Source organism: Pygoscelis adeliae, unplaced genomic scaffold (genome assembly GCF_000699105.1).
Source record: "Pygoscelis adeliae isolate BGI_AS28 unplaced genomic scaffold, ASM69910v1 Scaffold431, whole genome shotgun sequence".
In the NCBI taxonomy this organism is placed as follows: Eukaryota; Metazoa; Chordata; class Aves; order Sphenisciformes; family Spheniscidae; genus Pygoscelis; species Pygoscelis adeliae.
In genome coordinates, this window is record NW_008824047.1 from 1122655 (window position 1) to 1144906 (window position 22252).

A 22252-nucleotide genomic window follows, 5' to 3' on the forward strand; every position below is an offset into this window, starting at 1 on the left:
CGCCGCCGGCCTGGAGCTGCAGCCCGAGGTGGTGGAGCCGCGCTGGGCAGCCCTGGGGAGCCCCGGCAGCGAGAAGGTAGGTCGCGCCCAGCGCTTTATTTATATTTTGTTTTCAAGCCTCCGTATCGTTTCCAGGGGGAGGAACGATGTCGCGGTTAGCACAGGACCTTGCGATGTGCGTTTTGTTTTAAGCTGAGCTCTGTGACAAGCCGCAGGGATGAGCCAGAAAGCCCATGTGCAGCACGGGGGGCTGCTGCCGCTCCTCCAAATCCCCGAAGGGCTGGCTGAGCTGGCTGGCCCATCTCGGGCACTGAGCGTGAGGCTGCTCCTGGCGACTTGCATTCACCCTGCGCAAAGGCTTGGAATCGTTCACCCTCTGTCATGCTTTAAAGCCTGGATCAAGTCTACCTGATCTGTATGTCTGTAAAAGGGGAGGGAGGCAATACAATCCGTGGCATTTAGGGAACAGCCGAATAGAGGCATCTGCTTTAGGAGGAGATTAATCCCAGCTGTGAGGGTGCTTCACTAAGGAAAGCCAAATAGCAGCTCAGGTGTGTCTAACTGTCTCTCAGGCACCATATGTATTGATATAGATTTCACCCCCGCTTCTCTTACGTGGACAGATGAAGTGGTGTGTCAGTATTCCCCAGCTATTCTGAGAACCGCTGGGGTACCAGGCTTAACCATCAACCACAAACTGCGGTTCAACTTCCCAGTATTTGCATTGCCACAATCACTAAGTTATCAGTTGCATAATCAAATGAAAGAGGAAAATCCAGATGATGTTATTTATGTTGTGAATCAGAAAAAGGGAAGCTGCAGCATTACACTAAAGAAAAATCATGGCATCTCCCCATAAGCGGTGTTGTTTTGGGGTTTATGTCCTCTCCATATGATGAGACTTTCTAAAACTTTTTATTGTGTCATATTAAGAAAAAAAGCTACAACGACTCTCTCATGATCTTAATTCTCTTTAAAATGTCCTTGCAGTGCTGCCTAGAAGTTTTGGTTCCCTCTACTATTGATAGTGATACAAATACATCTGGACAGCATTTCCCCTTATACAAATTTGCTGGGTCTCAGGGGTCGTACTTGGTTTGTTTCAGGCGAGTTCCTGTTGGCTCTAAAACCAGTGTTAGCAAAGCTTATGTACAGCTGGGATATTTCAGTTACACAGCAATTGATGGACTCTGAAGTAGTGGGATTACTGAAGGAGAAGGGAAAGCGTTATTAGTAATAATGATGTTTGCACAACCTTTGTGAAGAGACTTTTGTGATGAGGGAGACCCTTAGACCCCCCCAGTTATGGGCAAGGCAACCTCTGTTGCTTACATGTTAGATAGCAAAACAACAGACCTACCCTGAGATGTACTGAGCACCTGTGATTCAGTAAACTAAACTCAGCCCCTCAGAATTAGCTGTTGTTGTATATACTAAATGTATTAACTTGTTTTGCATCATCTGTGTGGGCCTGGTGCAATGTGCCGGAAACTGAAAAACAAAACCCAGAATATGAGCAGGGAGTTGATGAAAGGAGAAGTTTGTAACTGAGCTTGGAACTGATGAAGTGGCAAGCGAGCGTATCTCTGGGCTGACAGATCTTTCATCAGAACATCCTATTCAGTCAGCCTTGCTTTATCTTGCTTTCAGTTGATCTGTTCTGCAAAATCCACTCAACGCCGAATTAGGAAATACTACAGGTTAATAATCTCACCGGTTTCTGTGATTATTTTTTTCTTTTTCTTCCAGCTGAATAGAGAAGTCTGTTTTTATAAAATGGATTATTTCTCTTCTGGGGAGTTTATCCATCAGTTTCCTTTATGAGAAAGCACTCAGACTCAGAAATCCCCAGCTGATCTTAGCTAGTGGCCCTGCTTTGAGGGAGGTAAAACTGGAGACCTCCAGAGGCCCTTCTAGTTGGCTCTCTAGAAAGCATATTCTATATTTTCAGTCTTCTGAATGATTTTTTTTTTTAAATGTTGGTTTTAGTGTATGCATTTCCCATTGCACTATGAAATTAGGGTCCTTTCTGTTAACACCAGTAGGCCTTGGGGAGCCGGCTGTCCTGTGTCCTCATTCAGAGCTGTAGGCAGATTGCAAACCAGGGCTGTGCCCGTGTACTTAAACACACTAGAAAGTTGCTGTCATGGTTTCCAGTCCCTTGGCAGCCTGGGACTAATACAAGAGCAGCTGTGAAATACTGTCTGAACAATGGCTGGAGCCTAAAGACGTCTAAGGGACCCCGTTGCATGCCTTCTATTGGCAATTTCTGCGAGTAAAGGAACTATGTGAAAATTTTTAGAAGAGGTGTGATTCCTCCTGTCCTGAAATAGGCTCCTAAAAATGTCTTTTTCTGCTGTAACAACAAAGGAAGCTTTGGTTAACTAGCTCGTATATTTGACTTGTAAACCTCTGGTGCAAGTTAGGATGTCCTGTGATGTGGTCCTGAGCATAGGAGAAGGGGGTGCAGCGCACCCCTCCCGCCCAGCTGCACCTCCAAGCGCTCCAGTGCCAGGACTTGTTGCCTCGTCTGAGCCCATTAATCCTCCTGAGACACCAGGGTCACTAGCTCAGATATGGCATCCCACCAGCGTGTCTGTATTGCTTCCCGGCTCTGCGTGGCTGTGCTGCGGGGATGCAGCAGCGTGCCTGGAGCTGGGACGGGCCATGGTGGCTTCCTTCCCTTCCCCAGCGCTCCAGGTCTGAAGGTAGGAGGAAGGCGAGGAGTGGTTTAAGGTCAGCTGCAATTTCCAGGGGAACAATTTGTGTTTCTGGATGTGTTCATAATTACGATGATGTACAAGTAACAGGCACCGTCTCTTTTGCACTCAGCATCCCTTCAGAGCTGAAGTTAAGGTAAAGGCAGAAGGCCGGGAGCTCATCTTGGAATTGGAGAAAAATGGGTAAGTGTGCTTATGCCTTGCTGTGGCAATTGTGGTCTCGCTAAAATAATGAATGAGGATTACAGTGAAGTCAACAGGAAAACCTCCACTGACTTCAGCAGGGTTTTGATAAAGACAGGATGAGGAAGTCCTTTTCTGGATTTCAAGGTTATTCCAGGTCTGAGTCCCCACTGATGTTAATCAGCCAAGCAGTGCTGACTGTAACAGAGCTTTGTCAGCAAAAAGCAGACGGTGACCTGGCCCTCAGTGAGTGAACTTATTTTTGCATCATAATTCTTGCTACATTAACTAGAAAATGTTGCTGATATGAAGTGCACTATTTACCAAATGGCTCCATGCTTTAGAGTCAGTGTGACTCTAATGAGGATTTCATTTGCTGTGATCCGAAAAGGTCCTGCTCCGTTTCCTAGGAGAAACGATCTGACAGTTTCGATTCCATTAGTGCCCTTCATGCTAAAGCAGACTGAAAAAATGCTTTTATATTAACTGAAATGCAACCTCCTCTCAGGCATGATACAGCAATGCTGTGTGATATCATAGGGCATGATATGTATTGAATTCAGCTGCAGGAGATTAAGGTAGGTAGAAGGATTCTGGTCTGGAGGCTGCTCCAGAGGCTTTCTGCCCTGTGAGTACATTAGTTTCCAGTGGTGGAACAGCAGCTGGAAATGTAGCTGCAGTAAGCTTGTCTTTGCTAAGCAGTCCACTTGCACTTATGGTGTTTTATTTATTTTTAAATGGGTCAGAAGATTAATCTATGGAAGCACAACCAAATGTTTGTCTGCTAGAATCAGTAGGAATAATAACCTTGGAATAGTGACCCTGGTTATATTTTAAACGTATTTTATGGACATCCCACCACAGAGCTTGGTGGCTCATCTTTCCTTCTGAAAGAGTGAAGTGTCAGAAGATCTTATTAGTTCTGATGGCAGTCCATAAACCTAAATGATATTCAGGGCCTTCTGTAGGCAAACCAGATTTTTCTTGGCACTGTCTGCAGTAAAGACTGAAATCCGATGGCTGATGAAAGGCGAGTACATCTACAAGGTGTGTTCTGTAATAGGCCACATAAGCTACTGGGAGTTTTAGTGCTGCAAAAGCTGGACACGTTTCCCAGGCAGTCATGCACCTGTGTAGAACTTTCTGCAATTGCTATGCAAAGGTGAATTTATTTCTGGCACAGTAGAAGCTGGCAAGGGCAAGGATCCTTGCTGAAGTAATCCATTTGTGCTCTGAGCGTGATGACGTAACCTCCAGGTGCCTTGCGGGAGCGGTGCTGTGCTATTTCCACCGCAGACAAACTCATTGCTGGTGCTAGTAAACAGAATTATAATAATAGAAGATTTCTATTGTGTTTATTTCCTGAAATGCATTTTCATTCATTGAGATGTATACACACAGGCTTAAGTGTGTGCACACACTTCCACTGTGGGATGAATCGCCTTAGGTTTGGAGTTTTTTGTTTTTATTTTCTGTGGAAAATGCAAGTGATTCATAGATAGCAGTGCTTCACATGGGAGTCTTGCCAGGCCTCAAGTCCTTGTTCAAGAAAGGTGATGGTACAATCCCAAAATGCAAGTCTGAACTTGATTAGATGAGAGGCTCTGGAGAGCCACCACTTTTCAGAGACTTGTGAAGGTGCAGAAGTAATTTAGAGACACTCAAATTAAAAGAGAAATGATGAAGCAAAAACATTAAGTCCCTGGGAGCCCTGTGGATGCTGTAATTATCAGCATCCATAGAGCACTTCTCAGTGGAGGCAAACTGCTTCTCCTTGTCATAGCATGCAGCAAGGCAGAGTCCAGCCTGGCTCCTCAGGTTCCCAGTCTGGGGTCGCTCCCCAGCACCCAGGAGCTCACCACTGCTATTCTCGGTGGATTAGACAGCCTCGTTACACATTCACCACTCTCCTTATGGAGAGACAAAGCTGATGAGAATATGAGCTTGCTCTGAAGGTGGGGGGGGCGGGGAGGGGAGGGGAGGGAAGAGTCATAATCTGTACGGCTTTGGTAGGGATGCACTAGCTTTGAAAGAAACGTGCTGTTTTCAATATCTGGAAGAAATGTTCACGCCAAGCCTGTGATTTCATATTCCATATGAAAAGGACGTTGTGTTCATCCACAGAGGTGAAACACAGAAATTATTGCATATCTTTCTTCAGAATGGTGTGCAATTCTGTATTTTGTAATAAGCTCAGCACACATCTGAGTTTGGGCTTCATATATCTACAAATACAATTATTGCGTTATCAGTTAACATAATATTGCATTATTTCCTGTTCAGGAGTTTGATAAGAAGGCGGAACCACACTGCAGTTCCAAGCAGAGGTCACAACACTAGTTAAACATTTCTGAATAATGACAAAAGTATATCCCCCAAACGACTCAGGCTTGTTTTAAGTGACTCAAAACCATGTCCTGCAGCTGCAGGATTGGAAAGCTCAAAGCTGCACAAACAGCAAATATATGGAGAGATGCCTATAAAGCAGCTTTAAATTTGGCTGGGGCTTAGGAACGGAAGAAGTTGCAAACCTTGGATGAAAAATGACTTTTAAAAGGCATTTACATTTGTTAATAAAAAGCAGCTTTGAGCCAAGCAGGGAGGGGATGCTGAGATGCTCTGAATGTGTGTGGCAGTGCTGCCTGGTGTGAGCCTTTTCTTTCTAGTGAAGAGGAGAGCTCATATTTACACAGCAGAAACCTGCATGGAATTTGTCTTCTCACCAGAGTGCAGGAAAAGTATCAACAAGACTTTCCTCCCTCTGCTCTTCCTCTTTGTGTCTCTCATGGGGGGAGCAGACCTGGGAAAGGCCCTCTCGGCTGCAAGGGGTAGTGGAGGCTTCTCCAGGGGTCATCCCTGCCTGTGGGTGAATCCCGTGGGGCACAGTTGCATGTTTTAGCTGCATATTTTGGCTGCTGCTGGCCCAAAGCAGCCGTGATGGTGTGGGGCACTTGGTGGCAGAGCCCCAGCAGAGATGTGCAGCAACTGGTTGAGGACACTGCAAAGAAAGTCCACAGCTCATCTGGTCTGACCTGGGGAGCAATCCAGATACTTATTTTTAGGCAATTGGATCTGTTAGGTAGCAGCATCATTTCCAGTCTCTTCTGGCCCCACCTGACGAGCACTCCAGCCCCGCTCAGTGCTTTCAGCGGTGCGATAAGAGATCTGTATGTCACGTGTATTTCACCGTTTCCTGCTTTTGCTCATTTCAAGGGCCTCTTCTACCAACTGAGTTAGGAAGAGGGGAGGCTGCTGCCCACCTCTGAGCAGGAAGGATATATGAGATTATTCCACTGATGGGCTACGCATCATCAGTGTCTAATGGGCTTCCTGCATGGGGAGGGGATAAGGGTTACGTAAAGGAGGGACATTGAGTTTATCCTGCTCTGCTGTCTCTTGGAGTCATCAGAAAAAGAGGGTTGGGACCTGGAAAGCCATAGCTGCTTTTCAGCCTCCTGATTCCCTTGAGATACTCAGTGATTTCTCTGTGTGGGGCAGGGAGGAAGAGACGAGGAAATGGAGCCCTTTAAATCTTTTGCTCCCTGACTCATTATCAGCCAGTTTCCCATTTATTTTATTTCCTTTTTCCTCTCCAGGCAACTTTTACGATTCCCATTGTTAAGCCAAGGGGCTATGTGACAAATTTTACTTGGGTCCTGTAACATGATTTACACAGTGAATGTCACAGATGATGCGGATGGCAAAAGGGGATGGAGAGTCTTTAGCCTGTGATATTTTCCCAGGCATTACAAATAGCTAGTTTAGTTCCACCTCAATAGCTGGGAAGCTACTTTTTCCTTCCAAACTGCTGCTGTTCACACAATAAACATGTTCTCAGATGTATCAGCAAAGGCTCTTGAGGAAGGGAGCTTAAGAGCTCCAGGCTTCAGCTGGATGAAACTCACCAAGAAAAAAAATTTTGGATTTCATCGATTTTTATGAAGTTCCAGGTTTTGGCTGGAGGATTCCAGAGAGGTGAAATCTCTGATTTCCCACTAGTGGTGGATACAGAAAGCAGGCCTGCCTGCTCATGTTGTCATGGGTCGTGTGCTGGTGATGTTCAAGATAGGGTCACCTCAGGTTTTGATAATAAATTCTGACTTTAGGGAACATTTAAGTGACTGGGAGGTAAGGCGTCAAATTCCCCTTCTTACCCTACTTGGATCCTGTTGAGAGGCAATGGAGTGGGACCACAAATTGTAGATGGAAATCTGACATCTGAACTTTCTTGGGAGAGTCAATTCCCTCCACCCCCAGATGCTGGCAGCCTGACTGGACAGATTTATTGTGATTTGAGGAAAGGGACAGGGGAAGAGATGTAAGAGATTGCAGGCTTCACTTTTCTTGGTCCCCCAACTGAAAAATTGAGAGTCGATGTTTCTCACGAGAAACATTTAGCTTTTGGTTTTTGGGAGGAAATAAAAAATGTCTGACTCCTAGATACTCATGGGTGTTTTTAAATTGGCAGCTGTTCACGCAGACTAGCCCCTCTGTAAAATGAACCCAAACAAAGTTGCTCATGGGACCAAATTATAAAAAATCCTTCTTGCTCCAATTAGCAAGAGCACCAGCGTGCTGCTGGGGCCCTCCCAGTGCCCAGGGGTGATCTCTGGCTGCTGGAGCTGAGCATGTTCACAGTGGTCCCCTGGGATGGAGGGCTCCAAGCTCTTCTGAGACTTGTGCTAACAAGTGATGTTTCACAGGTGAGAGAAAACTGCTCCCATTTATCACGAAAACAGGGGTGAGGTTCTCCAGAGCAGCTGGGAAATGTGCACTCCCTCAAATGAATGTGGTCATGCAAGAAAGGCCCCGGCTTTCCTTCTGCTGTTTTTGGGAGCGTTTGGGTGTGCTGTGCAGCCCGTCTCCCTGCAGCTGCTTCTCTGTGGTGGCCGGATGAGCTGGAGGTCACACTCTTGCACTGTCCCCAAGTGCCACAGGGGCAGCTGCCTGCTGAGAAAGCTGGGTTTTGCCCCACACCCTCAGCCTGCCTCTCCCATTGAATACCATCGGCTCATGTGCAAAGTATGTGACCTCCCTGGCACGGCGTCTCAATGTGGCAAAATAGAGCCACACTGCCCTATAATGTCAGCTCTGCACGGCACGGCTCTTCCAGGGAGCAGCACAGTGGCATGGGGAGGAGGGTTTTGTTTCAAACAATGATGTCATTGACAGGCTGGAGTGGGACCAAGATCACTCCACGTCGGTCATCAGCAGAAACAGTCTCAAGCCATCTGTACATTATGGCACTGAGCCACTCTTCCTTCGTTTGGCTTCCTCGCTTGTATTTAACCAGCTCCCAAGGCTTTCTGGGGAACAAATCCTGCCAAGAGCAGGCTATTCCACCCTGAGCTGAACGCTGAGCCGGATCTTGGGGAACGACTGATCTTGCCGAAAGCTGGTTGCTGTTGGAAAGGTGTGAGGGCTTCTCTAGAACATCTTGAGTGCTCTTGTGTAGCTGACCCTGGCCTCAAACAGCCCCACATAGCTGCAGCTGTGATCAAAGTTTAGCAAATGCTCCCATCCAAAAACAGCTTTTCCTCTGACTTCATCAATTCTTCATGCTGGTAACTCCTCTAATGAGGGACTCCATGCTGCCTTTTAGGAAGATGATGTGTGCTAGCAATCTGCCAGCTGCCTGACTAGACCTCGGAAGCCTTTAAGTGAAGTTATTTTGCATCCAAACTTCTGCAGCTTCATCTCGAGCTGCTGGAGAGGTCGTCACTGAGACATGTAATGTAACAGAGAAGAAAGGATCAAATAGTGCTGTTTTTTCCAGGCTTTCCTTCTCCAGCAAGGAGGTGAGCTCTGCGCTCCTCTGGAAACGGTGAATCAGGTCCCTCAACACTTTGCAGGGCTGAGCTCCCCTGGAATCAGCCGTTCAGCCTGGCAGTGATGCTGTCCTGAAATGATGGCAGATAAAGGCCACTGCTAAGGTTCTGGGGTACGTGTCTCACTAATCTCACCTCTTTATCCAACAACTGGTAAATGTGGAGAAGGGACAAGACTGGCTGATAACCTTGGTGCACTCTGAGATGGAAAGAAGGCTTCTTTTCTGTTTATTTACAGTTTAGTGGAAAGCTTGATGCTAGCTGAGGAAGTAAGCTGAGCTGGGAATGAGCTTTCACAGACTCTGAAGTGAGATAGCACCCCAAGGGTGTTGCAAGATGTCCTGATGTTTTTCCTCTTTCCTCACTGCCCTCCCCATCACACACCGCGCAACGCACTGTGATAGCCCTTCTCAGCAGTGCTGCAAGAGCCTCAAGGCTCCCTCCGTTAAGGCAGGGAAGGGTCTTCAAATAAGGACTGTTCCAGCTCAGAATAAGAAGCTGGACCATTCATAGGGAGCCTACAATGTAGGATAGGAGTCAACTGGTGGAGAGAGGCTTGAAAGTCATAACATGGCGCCACTCAGCCAGATGATGCATGCTTTCAGCTCAGCAGCTGTGTAAGTATCCCTAAAAATTCAGGCAGACCTCTCAGCTCCTTAATCCACACTAGAAGGGCATAGAGCCTGATTCTGCAGGTAGGAAGAGATGTGCACATACCATGTGTTGTGTGGCATCATCCTGTGCCTTGAAACATGGTGTGCCAGGCTCTGGTGCTCAGCATGGCCCAGCTCTGCACTGGGGCTGGGCAGCAGTGCCATGGACTCCATGCTGGGCAGGAGTCAAAGCACTGAGGATTTTTATGGTAGATGCTGGAGGAGAAATAAAATAGCTATTCATAGTAAATGCTTTCCAAGAATAAAGGAGCAGGAAGAAAACATAAGCGTGCTTGTTTGGGAATGAAACAAGTAGGCTGGGCAAGCCTCAGCTGCTGGAAATCCACGGGCTGGTGTCTAATTCTGGCTTTAGTAGCACTGGGCAGATGCACACTGGTTTAGTGTCTGCTCCTGAAATGACAGTCTCTAACACAGACCAGATACCTGCCAGAGCACATTGCTCAAGGCAATTTCCTGCAAGTTAATGCAATCTGTTGATTAAACATTTGTTTCTTGCAGCCTCGTGCTGAGCAAGCTACTGCAGTCAGGGAGGTGAAGGGAGTTTTTTTCTGTGGGACGGTGCTTCTGTGCTTATCTTCAGTTTACAGACCCGAGATAGCTGAATGCAGCAATCTCGCCTTCTGATCACTGACAGGATCTAGTGATGAGAATTAACACATCAGAAAGAAACAAAATGAGCTTTCCTGGGCTACAGTGAACTTTGAAAGTGGAGATAAAAGCTGTTGTATTCCCGACATCAAATGCTGTCAAATACAACAGTGGCACACAGTTTTGTCTGACACTAAGCCATTGGTACTTGTTCAGGTGTCTGAGCCTTTGGATGCCGGATGGGGGAAGCACTTTCAAACACTGATAGAAGGTTGTGTTTCCTGTTGCTCTGGCCTAATTTAATTAGATATCACAAGTGCCCAATCCCTTATTCAAACAGAGGCTTTCAAGGTAGATTAGACCTGGCTGCCACATACCAAAAACCAAGACAGATGGAAAAATCTTTGGTTTTGCTTCTGATACAGCTTTCTTCATCCAGCCTAAAGAAATCAAGCAAAGAAAAGAAGGAAACTTTTTCTTTCTTGCTTGCATGCAGGTCATAGTTCAAAAATCTCGTGCATGAAATGCATTAAACAGGGATGCAGAAGGACTGAACCGGAGCTGCAGCGTTGCTGGCATCGCGCTGCCCAGGGTGCACGTGGCATCCTTGTGGCGTGGCAAGTGTGGTGCTTCGGTGGCCTGACAGCACCGCGGGGTTGCTGCAGAAGTGTGTTTCATAGATGGGGCATATTCTGTGTTCCTTCTCCAAATTTTTGGAAGTGAGGCCATTGTTTTAAAAAACTGTTTTAAACCTACATTTTACTGCTGCTGAGATGGACACAGGATATGACCTTCTTGGTTTGGCCCAAATTTTGACTTGCTGTACTTTTTACATTACTGTTTAGCAAATGCAGATGTTTAAAAAGAAGGGGAAGGCTGTTTCCTCTGGAACCACATCAAAATGCTTACTATTAAGTGCACAGGAGAGCCTTTTGTAGACTTTTGGTCTGATCCTGGGCTGAAGACAGGGAGAATATTGTCTATATGAGGATGACACAAACAAATTCAAAGTGGGGAATCAGCATTTTCCTAGGACAAAGATGTGAATCGGCTTCTGGGCAGAAGTTGAAATGCAGATGCAGATTGGTTTATAATTTTGTTCAGATTGGGGCACTGGAGAGAGTCTGGGTTTGAGCTGAGATCTCACTCCAGTGCCCAGATGTGTCCTGAACTGGCCTGTGGTGTGCTTGGTACACTGGACTTGGTGCGTTGAATCTAATCCCCGTATATTTGGGGCATGACTTTGCAGTAGTAAAGGAAACTCCGCTCAGAGACTTGCACCCATTAAGGGAAGATGATGTTGAGTTTCCAGGGTTTTTTTAAGTCCTCACGTAAAAATTGAATTGTTCACTTGCAGCTGTTGGAAGTGGATCTCGGCACCTGATCAAACTCAGGGACAGGCTCTCCTTTATTATTTTAATTTAATAAATGGCTTGAAAGAGCACTTAGGAAGATGGCTCACTGCGCCCTTTCAGAAGTGAGCGTGCTCCACTCCTGCCAGGGCAGCAGATAGATGGATGTGGCAAGGTCAGCTATACTTCCACCTTCTGACCCTCTGCTATCACAGTGTGCTCTGCACAGGGAAGCACAGCCTGCGGCGCTGGTCCCTGCAGTGGCTCCGATGGCTCCTGTGCCACCAGGGAAGCTATTAGGTGCTGCCTCCCTGGGGACAGTGTGTTAACAAGTGCCTCGCAGGCAGAAAGTGCTGATCCAGAGCAGAGTGCAGAGATACAGCGTAGCTCTTGACTGGTGTCCCCCAAATACCTGTCTCCTCCCTGCCCTCTCTGTGCATTGCAATTGGTTTCGCACTGTGGGTAGCAAACAGCGACCGCCCCGAGTCCACAACAGTGGTTCACAGCAACAGGAATATTTACACTGACTTCAGAAGGAGCTGCATCTAGCCGATTTTCTAACACACCTAGGAAACAGAAATCCAGGTCTAAAGAAAGGTCTTACTGCCTTTTTTTTTTTTCTTTTTTTTCTTTTCTTTGCCCCTCCCTGTATCTGCAGAAACCTCTTTGCACCAAGCTACACTGAGACTTATTACAGCCAGACTGGACAACCCCAGACCACCTCTCTGACCCACACGGTGAGTGCGGAGTGTGCTTTCCCTCCCGCAGAGTGCAGGGGAGACCAGGCAGGGGGCCCGGAGAAGCAGGTGACCTTTCTCCAGAGCCTTTCTTCGAGGCCATGGGTCTGCTTTAAGCTGAAGGGGAGGGCAGTCTGACTTTCTGACCTGGGGGGTTCCAGCAAGAAAGCATCTCCATCCCCCAGCAATGGTAAAAACATCTTACTGTTTTGCCTGAGCTCTGATATGAGAAGCCCAGGTCAGCCTCCAGCATCACTTCCCTCTCTGGGTGCTGGGGGATCGTTTATTCCTCACGCTGCTCATCTTCTTGCTTTTATTTTTGCCACTGGGTATTCCACTCTGGGGACACTCCCAGCCTTTGAGAAAACCAGCCTGTGTGAGCTGGCTCCTGTTCAGTAAAAATCCCATGAATTACTCATCTCACGCAAGCGTTGGCTGACTCTGTGCTGCAGTGGCACAAAGATGTGCATTGGTTGCAATGCAAAAATAAGAGATAAAACCCCCATGAGATCATCTTTACTGATACTGCCCCGGGGCGAGGGGAAAGGATGGGATGAATATATCGGCGGTTCTGCCCCAAAGCCTCCTTGTCCCTGCCAGAGGCTGCCTTTGTCTTGCCAGGAGCCCCCAGACGGGGACTTCCCCACTGCCCGTGGTGTCACCCTCTCTGGGGCTGAAGGCACGTCCTTTGGGGCCTGACCCAGGGCCAGCTGCCATCGATAGGCAGCTCCCATTACAGGCAGAAAGCTTTGGATCGACCTTAATGCTGCAGCCATCTGAGTTGCTTCCTTGGGGATTCAAAGCTCTTAATTTTTACTGCCAACAAGGAGCCGTTTGATGCTTTCGCACAGGCCACGCATGGCAGCTGAAAGGCCAAATTTCAATGCAGACTCACAGAGATTTAGTTATGATAGTCAACAGCCAGATGCAGTGGAAAGAGAAAAAGAGTATTGGCAGCACTCACATGGGGCTCAGTGGTGCCTAAGTACAGCATACATCCATCCCAAAACTGCGTTGCCAACCTGCTCCCCTCTGCTTTCCAGGACCACTGCTTTTACCACGGGGTCGTGAGGGGCTGGGAGCGCTCCAGCGTCACGCTCAGCACATGCAGAGGGCTGCGGTAAGTGCCTGGTGATGCCGGAGCTGCGGGAATGCCTCTGCTCGGCTCCTCAGCATGCTGCCACTCAAGCTCGGCTCCCCAGCAGCCTGGCTGCCTTATTTTTTTCTTGGCAGATAGATGTGTTCTCAAATGCCACCCAGCCAAGGGTCCTGAGCATAAAAGGGAGCATGTCAGGAGAAATGCAGAAATTTGGGTATCATTAGTAACCATGGCCTTCTAGCCAGCTCCTAGACTCCTTCCCCCTTTGTGCTGGCAACGTGGACTCATGCAATGAGTGAGTTTAACTCAAGAGTCCACTGGAGCAAAAGACTCTCTTGTTAGTGACTCAGGGCTGCATCCCTTACAGAGACAGGGACAGGACCCGCCACATCCCAGCCCAATACTCTACACTAATGCAGAAACCAGCTCCTTCTCCCAGTCTTTCACAGCTGGCAAGTTTTTGTGTGTGTTTTGGGGCAAAGTCTTCAAGTCTGAACTTCCTCCCGGGTTGTCAGCCCCGCTCCCTGTTTTATTCCTGGTGGTGCCGGGGTTGTGTGTGTTACGCATTTAAAACCTTTGCTTTGGTAGTAATGGAGTCTTTGGCAGGAAAAGACAGTCTGTATCCTCAGCAGGAGTAAATGAAATGGCTTGTCGCAACCAAGGAGCTGCATTCATTTACACCAGCTCAGAGTTTGTTTCCAAAACACCACATGGGCTTTATTGATATTAGTGGTCATCTGCTCTCGAGCGCTGATTGGAAGCTGTGCTGGTGGGACTGGCTCCAGCCAGGAAGCAGCCCGTGCCAAAGCAAACCTGAGACATCTTAAGTGAATGTAGGACAGGCCAAAGAGCCCAGTGAGATAAACAGGACAGTGCAGCCACCTGTGGTTTGCAATAAATAATCCAAAAGCAAAAGTAGTCACAGGTGTGCCTTGCTTCTGTCAGCCTGCGTTTTCCTAGGCTCTGCTTTCCTAGCTGGAGAGGAGATAGAGATGTCTCCTTGGTGTGCACATGTGGTAGCGTTCTGCACCCCTGAGCTGTCAGCGGTGTGCTGGCAAGTCCTCAACATCATTTTCTAATTGCCGTGAAGGTATGAGAGCTGAGCTCACGTGGCTGTTTTCAGTCTGAGCCTTCACAGGGAGGCACACTGCCCGTCGAGCCACATGTCTTCTAGTGGGCATCAAACACAGGAGATTTCCGACTCTTCTGGCTGTAACATGCTCATTGAGAAAACCAGAACTGCATGGCTGTGTGCAAGTCCTAGAGAGAACTGTGTTTTTATCTGTTGACAAAGTCTTCACATTTTTTAGGTCAGTTCTGTTAAAGATCAATTTCTTCAATTGCTTGAAAAGCTTCCACTGCCCCTAAAGAAAAAACTGTATTTTTAAAAAGTACTTCTCAGGTTAGCATTGTTGCAGCACATGCTCCGATAGCCCCTTAATTGAATGTCTGAGGCCCACTGGATAGATTTTAATATATGCAAGCTCAGGGATTCCCCCTCTGAACTCAAAATATTCCCATCCTTTTTATTAATGAACTGAATGGCCTGGTAAGGGTAAGTGCCTTGCCAGAGTCAGACGGGAACTCAGCAGCAGCAGAAGGATTTGTCTCTGGTTGCTGTGATAGTAATTAACTTTCCCTCTTATTACTTCCTGTTTCAACAGAGGACTTATCTTATTGAGCAGCAATTCCAGCTATATCTTAGAGCCGGTTCCCGACAGCCCAAACCAGCACTTGATCTACAGGTTGAATGACCTGAGGTTGCAGAGAGGAGCCTGTGGCTACCAGGGCACTGGGGACGCAGCTGAAGACTGGCTCAGGGACTTCACAACTGGGATGAAACCACCTCGCCAGAGGGTGAGCTGGGCTTAAACCGGGTCCATGCATGATGCTCCAAATTTGTTGGCTGTTCCAAGCCCGAGGAGCCTGCTGTTCTCTAGGAACATAGCTCAGAAAGTGAAATGAAGGAAAATATTTAAGAGGCTTTGTAGCAAGCTGGTTACCAAATAGTGGCTCCAGCAGGGAAATAAATGAGTGTTGGGGACCATTGTGTAGCGTGAGGAATCTGGGCTGTAGCTGTTCCTGCACAGATTTGTGCATCCGATACATGAACAAACGGGTGGGCTGAGGACAGGCACGTGGGCACTTGCTGTAGCTAAACTGACTTGTGATACTTGGTTGCTGTAAGTCAATCACATCTGGAGGTTCCTGTGTGTAATGGGACGGGTGAATGGCCAGTGAAAAGCAAACTGGGAAAAATGGCCTGTAGGTATGTTTTGAGAAGAGTTTCTTGGGGGATATTGGGGAAATAACCTGTGTTGCTGCTGCCGCAGGTGAAACGGGAGATTCTGCAGACTACGAAGTACGTGGAGCTTCTGCTCGTGGCTGATTATGCAGAGGTAAGAAAAGGGATCATGTTTATATCAACTGAGCACTGGGCCCAGAGCGAAAACCCAACCGCAACAACCTCCTGGGGCGGGGAGGGCAGCTGGAGCTCAACAGGTTTCCTTTTGCCATCCCGACGGTCCTACCCCCACCAGCAGACAGGGAGAGCTGTGTCTTGGTCACTTTTGTCCTAGCAGCCATGACTCCTCTGCTGCCACTGTCAGATACCGTTGGCCAGGGAAGAGATGCAGGTTGCGATTTGGTTGAAGGACTAGGGTTGGGGGTCAGTTCTTCCCTCCCAAGGTAGCAGTGGTCGACCCTGGTTATCGATGGGAGAGACTGCCTTCAGCCTAGGGTGACTTGGGGGTTTCCAGGAACAACGTGCTTGTAACTGCAGTACGCTTAATCTCTAGAGAAGATAACCGTGATTATCCTCTGCTCTGAGCCGGTAGCAGATATATAAACAGACATTTTCAAGGCTCTAGATCAGAGAATAGGGCTGGAAGAGACCCAGTGAAGTCAGCAATCCCTCCCCGTCCCCAGCCTGGACAGTACGCCAGATGTACTTGCTGACAATGCAAACCGTGCAGTGTTTTGCCGATCATCTAATCTCCAGCACAGACGGAAGTCAGGCTGGTCCTATTCATTATTTACAACTTGAAACTCCAATAGTGAAAGCCACGTAGTGCTCTGGGCTATAATTTATTCTGAACAAAACTAAAGAGGCAGAACCTATTTCAGCCTTCTCTGTTAGGCAGCTGGATACCAGGGAAACTATGAGAAAACACGTTATACCTAGGAACTGCCATATGTTGTTCACCATTTCATTAGACAAGCTGGGGTAGACACCCTTGCACTGTCGTCGTTAACTGCCCTTACTGCATTTACTGTCTCCCTCGCTAGAAGAAAAGTCCCAAGTTTTGTCATCTGTTAAACAAAAATCTAAACATTTTGCAACTTTAATTCCTTGAATCAAACAATTTGCTAAAATTAACTTGTTAATTGCCAGGTGGTTTAGATAGGCAAATTTATTGGATGAGTGAGATGCATCCCACATTCGTTGGATGAGTGAGGTGGGATGAGCGCTATGGCAGCCTTGACCTCAGACATGAAGTCATGTTACCATATATTTTGCCTGGCAAATTTGTCAGTTCTTTGCCAGCCCCTGGCTCTGGGGGCTCTGATAAGTTTGGGTCGCTCCACTGAGTTACTACCACCGCTTGAGTATCATCGCTGCAGTGGGATGCCGGGAATGAATTCTGAATATACATGTACGGGTGGGCTTATAGTCAGGTGTACAGTGAAGGAAAGCTTTTGGGCTTCGCCTGATAGTCACCTTCTTATTCCCAGAGTAATGTGACTTGTTTTAACACATTTCAGCTCTTCCTAGTTGCCTCTGTGCTATCTGACATGTTCATTTTGTTCAGTTTCAGAAGCATCACTTCAACATTGAAGCAACAAGGCTTAAATTAGTGGAGGCTGCTAACTACGTAGATAAGGTGAGATCAGGTGTGCATGAACTGAGGAAAGCAAAGTCCAAATCATGAATTATGAGAATTACCTGTGACAGAGGAATACTGCCTTCTTGGGAGAGAAAATTATGTTTCAACAGTTCTCCCCAGTGACTCAGGGAGTGGAGAGCATCCGACAAACAATTCTGTTGTTCGACATCAGGGGCGGGGTGGGAGAATCTCCATTCCTTACCTTGGAATGAGCATGAACATCTCTGTCTTTTAATACATCTCTGTATTAACTGTGTTACCTAAATACTGCTTTTTGACAAAGGACTAAGGTATGCACTTCAAATTTTAGAAATCTTGGCAAATAGAGGTGGAAAAAAGCCTTCAGAGGTCATCCTTGCAGTGATACCCACTGCTGCTGAAGTAAATGTCACAACTTTTCTACTCCCTTCATACTCCCCTTCTCCCCTTAAATGCCTTTCACCGCTCCCTTCACCCCACCCCCCCCTCACCCCCCGTGAAGACTTGTCCTGTTTGTACTTGATGTGGGCAGCAGATTATTTCCTTCCCCTTTTCAGGAATTTTGACATCTCTAAAGATAAACATGATCTCAGTCTCCAGTCTTTGTTTTTCTAGATTATCCCTGTGTCATTGATTTAAAAATGAAAGTTCAGCATCTCTAGTTCAATTGAGTTTGGGTTTGTGGGTGGTGCACAATTTTCTCTGCAGAGCTGCGGTGCTAAGTTGCAATGCATTTCCAGAGAGAACGTATTCTCTGGACATGTGTATCTGTAGTAGCATTTAGCAGGCTTTATATAAAAGATTAAAATGACAGTAAAATAAATTAGTGGTGCTCATTTTGTCATCTCTTTTCCTTCCCGTATCTTAGTTTTACAGATCCCTGAATATCCGGATTGCCTTGGTGGGGCTGGAGATCTGGAGTAATTGGAATAAATGCGATGTAACTGAGAATCCCTACTCCACCCTGAAGTCCTTTCTGGCCTGGAGTAGCAAGGAGCGGGTGCACAGAAAACATGATAACGCCCAGCTAATCACGTAGGTTTATTTCTGCTGAAATAACCTGTTTCTGACAAGTGGTTTGGGTGGATGAGAAATCAGTATGTGAGGTTATATCGTTCTAAGATTCAGAGTGGCAGATTTATGTAGTGGCCACTTAGCCAGCATTAAGCTCTGGCACCCAGAGCACAATCACCTTAGGAAAAGTGGAGGTCCCAGGCTATGCAGCAGTCTCAATACGCAAGCACCAAAGTGCATCAGCTTTATTGTGGGTGCATATCACAGGCGGCTGCACATGATCTGTCACAGCTACATGTACAATTTCAAGAAAATCTAAACCATAAGCAAGACCTGTAAAGGGGAGCTAAGCCCTCTGCAGAACGCATTTGTTCCTAACTCATCCCTCTGAGACACAGGGGACATGGTGCTGGGAGCTAGCTGATGATCTGTGACTCATCCTACTGATCTCATTAGGGCAGTAGCTGTGGCCAGCAATGCAGATGTCATTGGAAGAAAAATTTGCAGCAACTCTTAGACCTCCTTACCTCTCCCACGGTAATTAATCCACCAGTAAATAGTGGTGAGTCAGAGGAGAAACCTGTAGGACTGAAATGCAGAGATGCAATGCCTTTTCCCTTGTTTTGTTTGTTTGTTTGTTTGTTTGTTTGTTTGTTTGTTTGTTTGTTTGTTTGTTTGTTTGTTTGTTTGTTTGTTTGTTTGTTTGTTTGTTTGTTTGTTTGTTTGTTTGTTTGTTTGTTTGTTTGTTTGTTTGTTTGTTTGTTTGTTTGTTTGTTTGTTTGTTTGTTTGTTTGTTTGTTTGTTTGTTTGTTTGTTTGTTTGTTTGTTTGTTTGTTTGTTTGTTTTCCCCCCCTTTAACATTACTGTATTTCACATTCACCTAGTCATGTCCTGAGCACAATTTCCAAGGCTTCCATTCAGACATGCCGGCAGGGACGGTGCAGAATTCTGGCTCGCCAGGCAGGAGCTGAGCGTGGCTGCACCTCAAAGGTGTTATCTAGTACTCTGTCAAGCCCCTGAATCCCAAACTGGCAAATAGCAGGCTTAAGGTCAATTAAGTATTCAAAACAGTACCCAATTAAGGATCCAGAAATAGTCTTTTCTGTGCTTGTTGCAAAGCTCAGGGGAGCACTTTTTGGCACCAGACCATTATAAAAAATAGGATTGGCTGGTTGGCCCATAAAACAAAATAGTAGTCCAAGAAAAATAGGTCTTAAGGCTTTGTAGCTCTGCTATAATGTCCGGTACTTGAAGATATTATTAAAGAAAATGTATTCACCTGACACTGTATATGTATAAAGCTGTGGACTACAGGAAGCATTTCTCTGCCTTGCCTTCTCAAGTGCCTCGGTGCCATTTCATGGTCTTTCTGGATTGATTTTAGGGGTGTGCCCTTCCAAGGTACCACAGTAGGCTTGGCTCCTGTGATGGCCATGTGCTCTGATTTCCAGTCAGGAGGAGTAAACATGGTAAGTAATTGCTAATACCTAATATGATGTTTCTTGCCAGCAGTGAATACATAGGATAGATGCCCCCTAAAGCCCAGGAAGACAATATTTCCCGTGAAGACCTCCAGCTCACCTACTCATAGGCAGGAATACCTTCAGTAGATGTTTTCAACACGTAGTAATGAGAAGCGCCGCTTACCCCATTGACCCAGAGGTGCACAGGACAGGCACAGGTAAAATGCTGATGTGCCTCTTTGACCTTGCACAGGATCACTCTGATAATGCCATTGGTGTTGCTGCTACTATTGCCCATGAGATGGGACACAATTTTGGCATGAATCATGATTCAGCTGGCTGCTGTACTACCCCTGCAGAAGATGGAGGCTGCATCATGGCTTCTGCGACTGGGTGAGTTCGTCTTACAGGGTCTCACGGAGAAATGCAAAGGGCTTTGTTACAAGAGCCTTGGTGGAGCAAGAGCTAGAAATGCAGACTGAAGGTGGGTCTGTTGCTGCCTGTTGAAGCCAGTGTGTTCATAGAGAAAATACTGCTGGGCAAACCCTGGCTCATGTATCGGTAGCAATTTGCTAAATTCCCAATGAACTTATTCCTGCCTGAGATTGGCCTTAGGTAATGTAGGGACCTGGAAGCATTTAGAAGTGGAGCTCTAAACTGTCAGGTAAAAAGGAAAATTTTCCTATCTTCTGTCCTGAGAGACTGTCTCAGGATGCCTCTAACCCCTCGTCTCCAAGTTTGTGCTTTCCACTGTGTCCTACCAAATGATCCATCACCCCAAAGCAAGTTCAATGCATATATGCACACATCCTTCTGCAAAACCTGGGCTGCCTGTTGCCAGCAAGTACAGAGAAATGAGGGGTGACCAGAACATATGTGACCTTGGCATGTAGAGGTTTACGTGGGTTTCATTTCTGTGTTGCACACAAGATGCATAGATAGATAGTTGATAGGGTTTCTTGAAGCATCTCGTGCAACAGATAATGTGTGTTACAATGTGGTAAAGAGAAGAAACAGGAAAGAACTGATTTTATTAAAAGGCACAGCAACAGAATTATATTTCTAAGTCAGAAGGCATGAAAACAGGTCAACTGCTTGTTGTCTTAAGAATACTGTTTGGTTTCAGTGAGTCACAGAAAGCCTGTGTTTAAAAGGGAAGAAATAGCTGGCTTTGAGAGAAAGGGGAAGCAAGAGTGACTCTGGAAACCCACAGGGATTCCAGAGCTCATTTTGGATGAGGAACCACAAGAGCTTCCATATTTCAGTCACGTAAAAACGTCAGCTGAACCCATTCACTTAAAGCCACATTCCCTGTTTCCTCAAGCCTTCCTTCTTGGAGTTTAGCAGTTTTTAACAAAATTGTCTCCATTAGATACCTTCTTTTACATGAATGATTTCCTCCAAATAAGGAAAAACATTTAGGTGAGAAGTGAAAACATATTGGCATGCAGGTAGAGCATGGAGTACACAACGTGTACTCACACATGCATGGTCATGAATAGAATGCATAGGTTCAAGCATTGTAGCAACAGAAATTAATAATTCATGTAACAGAAAATATTCATGTCCTTTGCAGTGAGGCAGTAGATAGGAAAAAGAAAACATTATTTTTATCAGTTAAATTCACAAGCAGTCATTCACAGTGCGAGGGCTGGATTCTTAGGCTTGTTCAAGCAGAGTTAGGAATAAGCCACAGCTTCAGTATTGAGCAGGTAAGGACAGCCATACTTGTCAGATGACAAAGCCAAGTCTAACTCAACATATTTTGTTTCAATAAAGTTTGTTTTTTAAGGCCATTGCATTACTAGACAGTCTTGCAGTGCAATGACCTTATTTTCTAATGTAATCCAGATGGATCTGATTTTGAACACACACACACACACACACACAACACACTCTCACGCTTTTGCACAATTTCAGAGACTTCAGAGAAGGACCTGTGTCCTTTGGCACTTGTCAGGATTTGCATGTGCTCATTTTTGGTTCTCTAAACCATTGCCCAGATCTGTCATGATGTTTTTCTACACTGTCCATATTCAGGCACCCATTCCCCAAGGTGTTCAACCAGTGCAATAGAAAAGAGCTGGAGAAGTATCTGCAGTCTGGTGGAGGGATGTGTCTCTCCAATATGCCGGATACCAAAAAAATGTATGGTGGGAAGAAATGTGGAAATGGCTACTTGGAAGAGGGGGAGGAGTGTGACTGTGGAGAGGTGGAGGTAACAACTGTTCAGATCCAACCATTTGGGGTTTAGTGGGACACAATGATTTTATTATGTATTTTGCAAATACAGTTATGTGATATGTAAACAGCTTTTGTTTGTGCAGGAGATATGCATACCTTCCTTGTATGTAAATGTATATGCAATGTAAATCAAGGTTGTAAAGTATCATGTCTAAGTTCACAGTATGTAGTACAATGCATTCCAGAACTCAAGGATGGTGTAATCCGTGGCTGAACAGAGGTGATGACAACTTCATTTAAAAAAGAAAAGAAAAAGTGATCTTAGATGTTGCAGTTTCATATATAAGTTCACTTTACTTATGGCTCCATTCTTGATAAGGATGGGGCTTCTCTTAGCACTGCATCTCACTTCCCCAAATCCATACTTTGACTAATAAGACAAAAGGGAGCTGGAACCAGCAGCCCAGACTCACTAGATGTAACGAGCACAGCCTATAGTATCCAGTCAGTCCGACACAGGATACAATTATGCAGTACCGTAATT

General features: G+C 46.2%; 1 protein-coding gene across 1 annotated transcript in view; it reads left to right on the forward strand.

Moving 5' to 3' along the window:
- The first annotated feature begins 217 nt into the window (after nt 1–217).
- Nucleotides 218–22252, forward strand: part of ADAM19 (ADAM metallopeptidase domain 19) — a 31531-nt gene continuing 9496 nt past the window's right edge. Inside the window, exons 1-11 of the mRNA XM_009333542.1 lie at nt 218–316; nt 2833–2903; nt 12004–12082; nt 13126–13202; nt 14846–15038; nt 15515–15580; nt 16994–17065; nt 17916–18082; nt 19446–19530; nt 19778–19917; nt 21565–21742. Coding sequence (XP_009331817.1) covers nt 218–316; nt 2833–2903; nt 12004–12082; nt 13126–13202; nt 14846–15038; nt 15515–15580; nt 16994–17065; nt 17916–18082; nt 19446–19530; nt 19778–19917; nt 21565–21742 — 1227 coding nt within the window. The remainder of the gene's footprint in view (nt 317–2832; nt 2904–12003; nt 12083–13125; nt 13203–14845; nt 15039–15514; nt 15581–16993; nt 17066–17915; nt 18083–19445; nt 19531–19777; nt 19918–21564; nt 21743–22252) is intronic.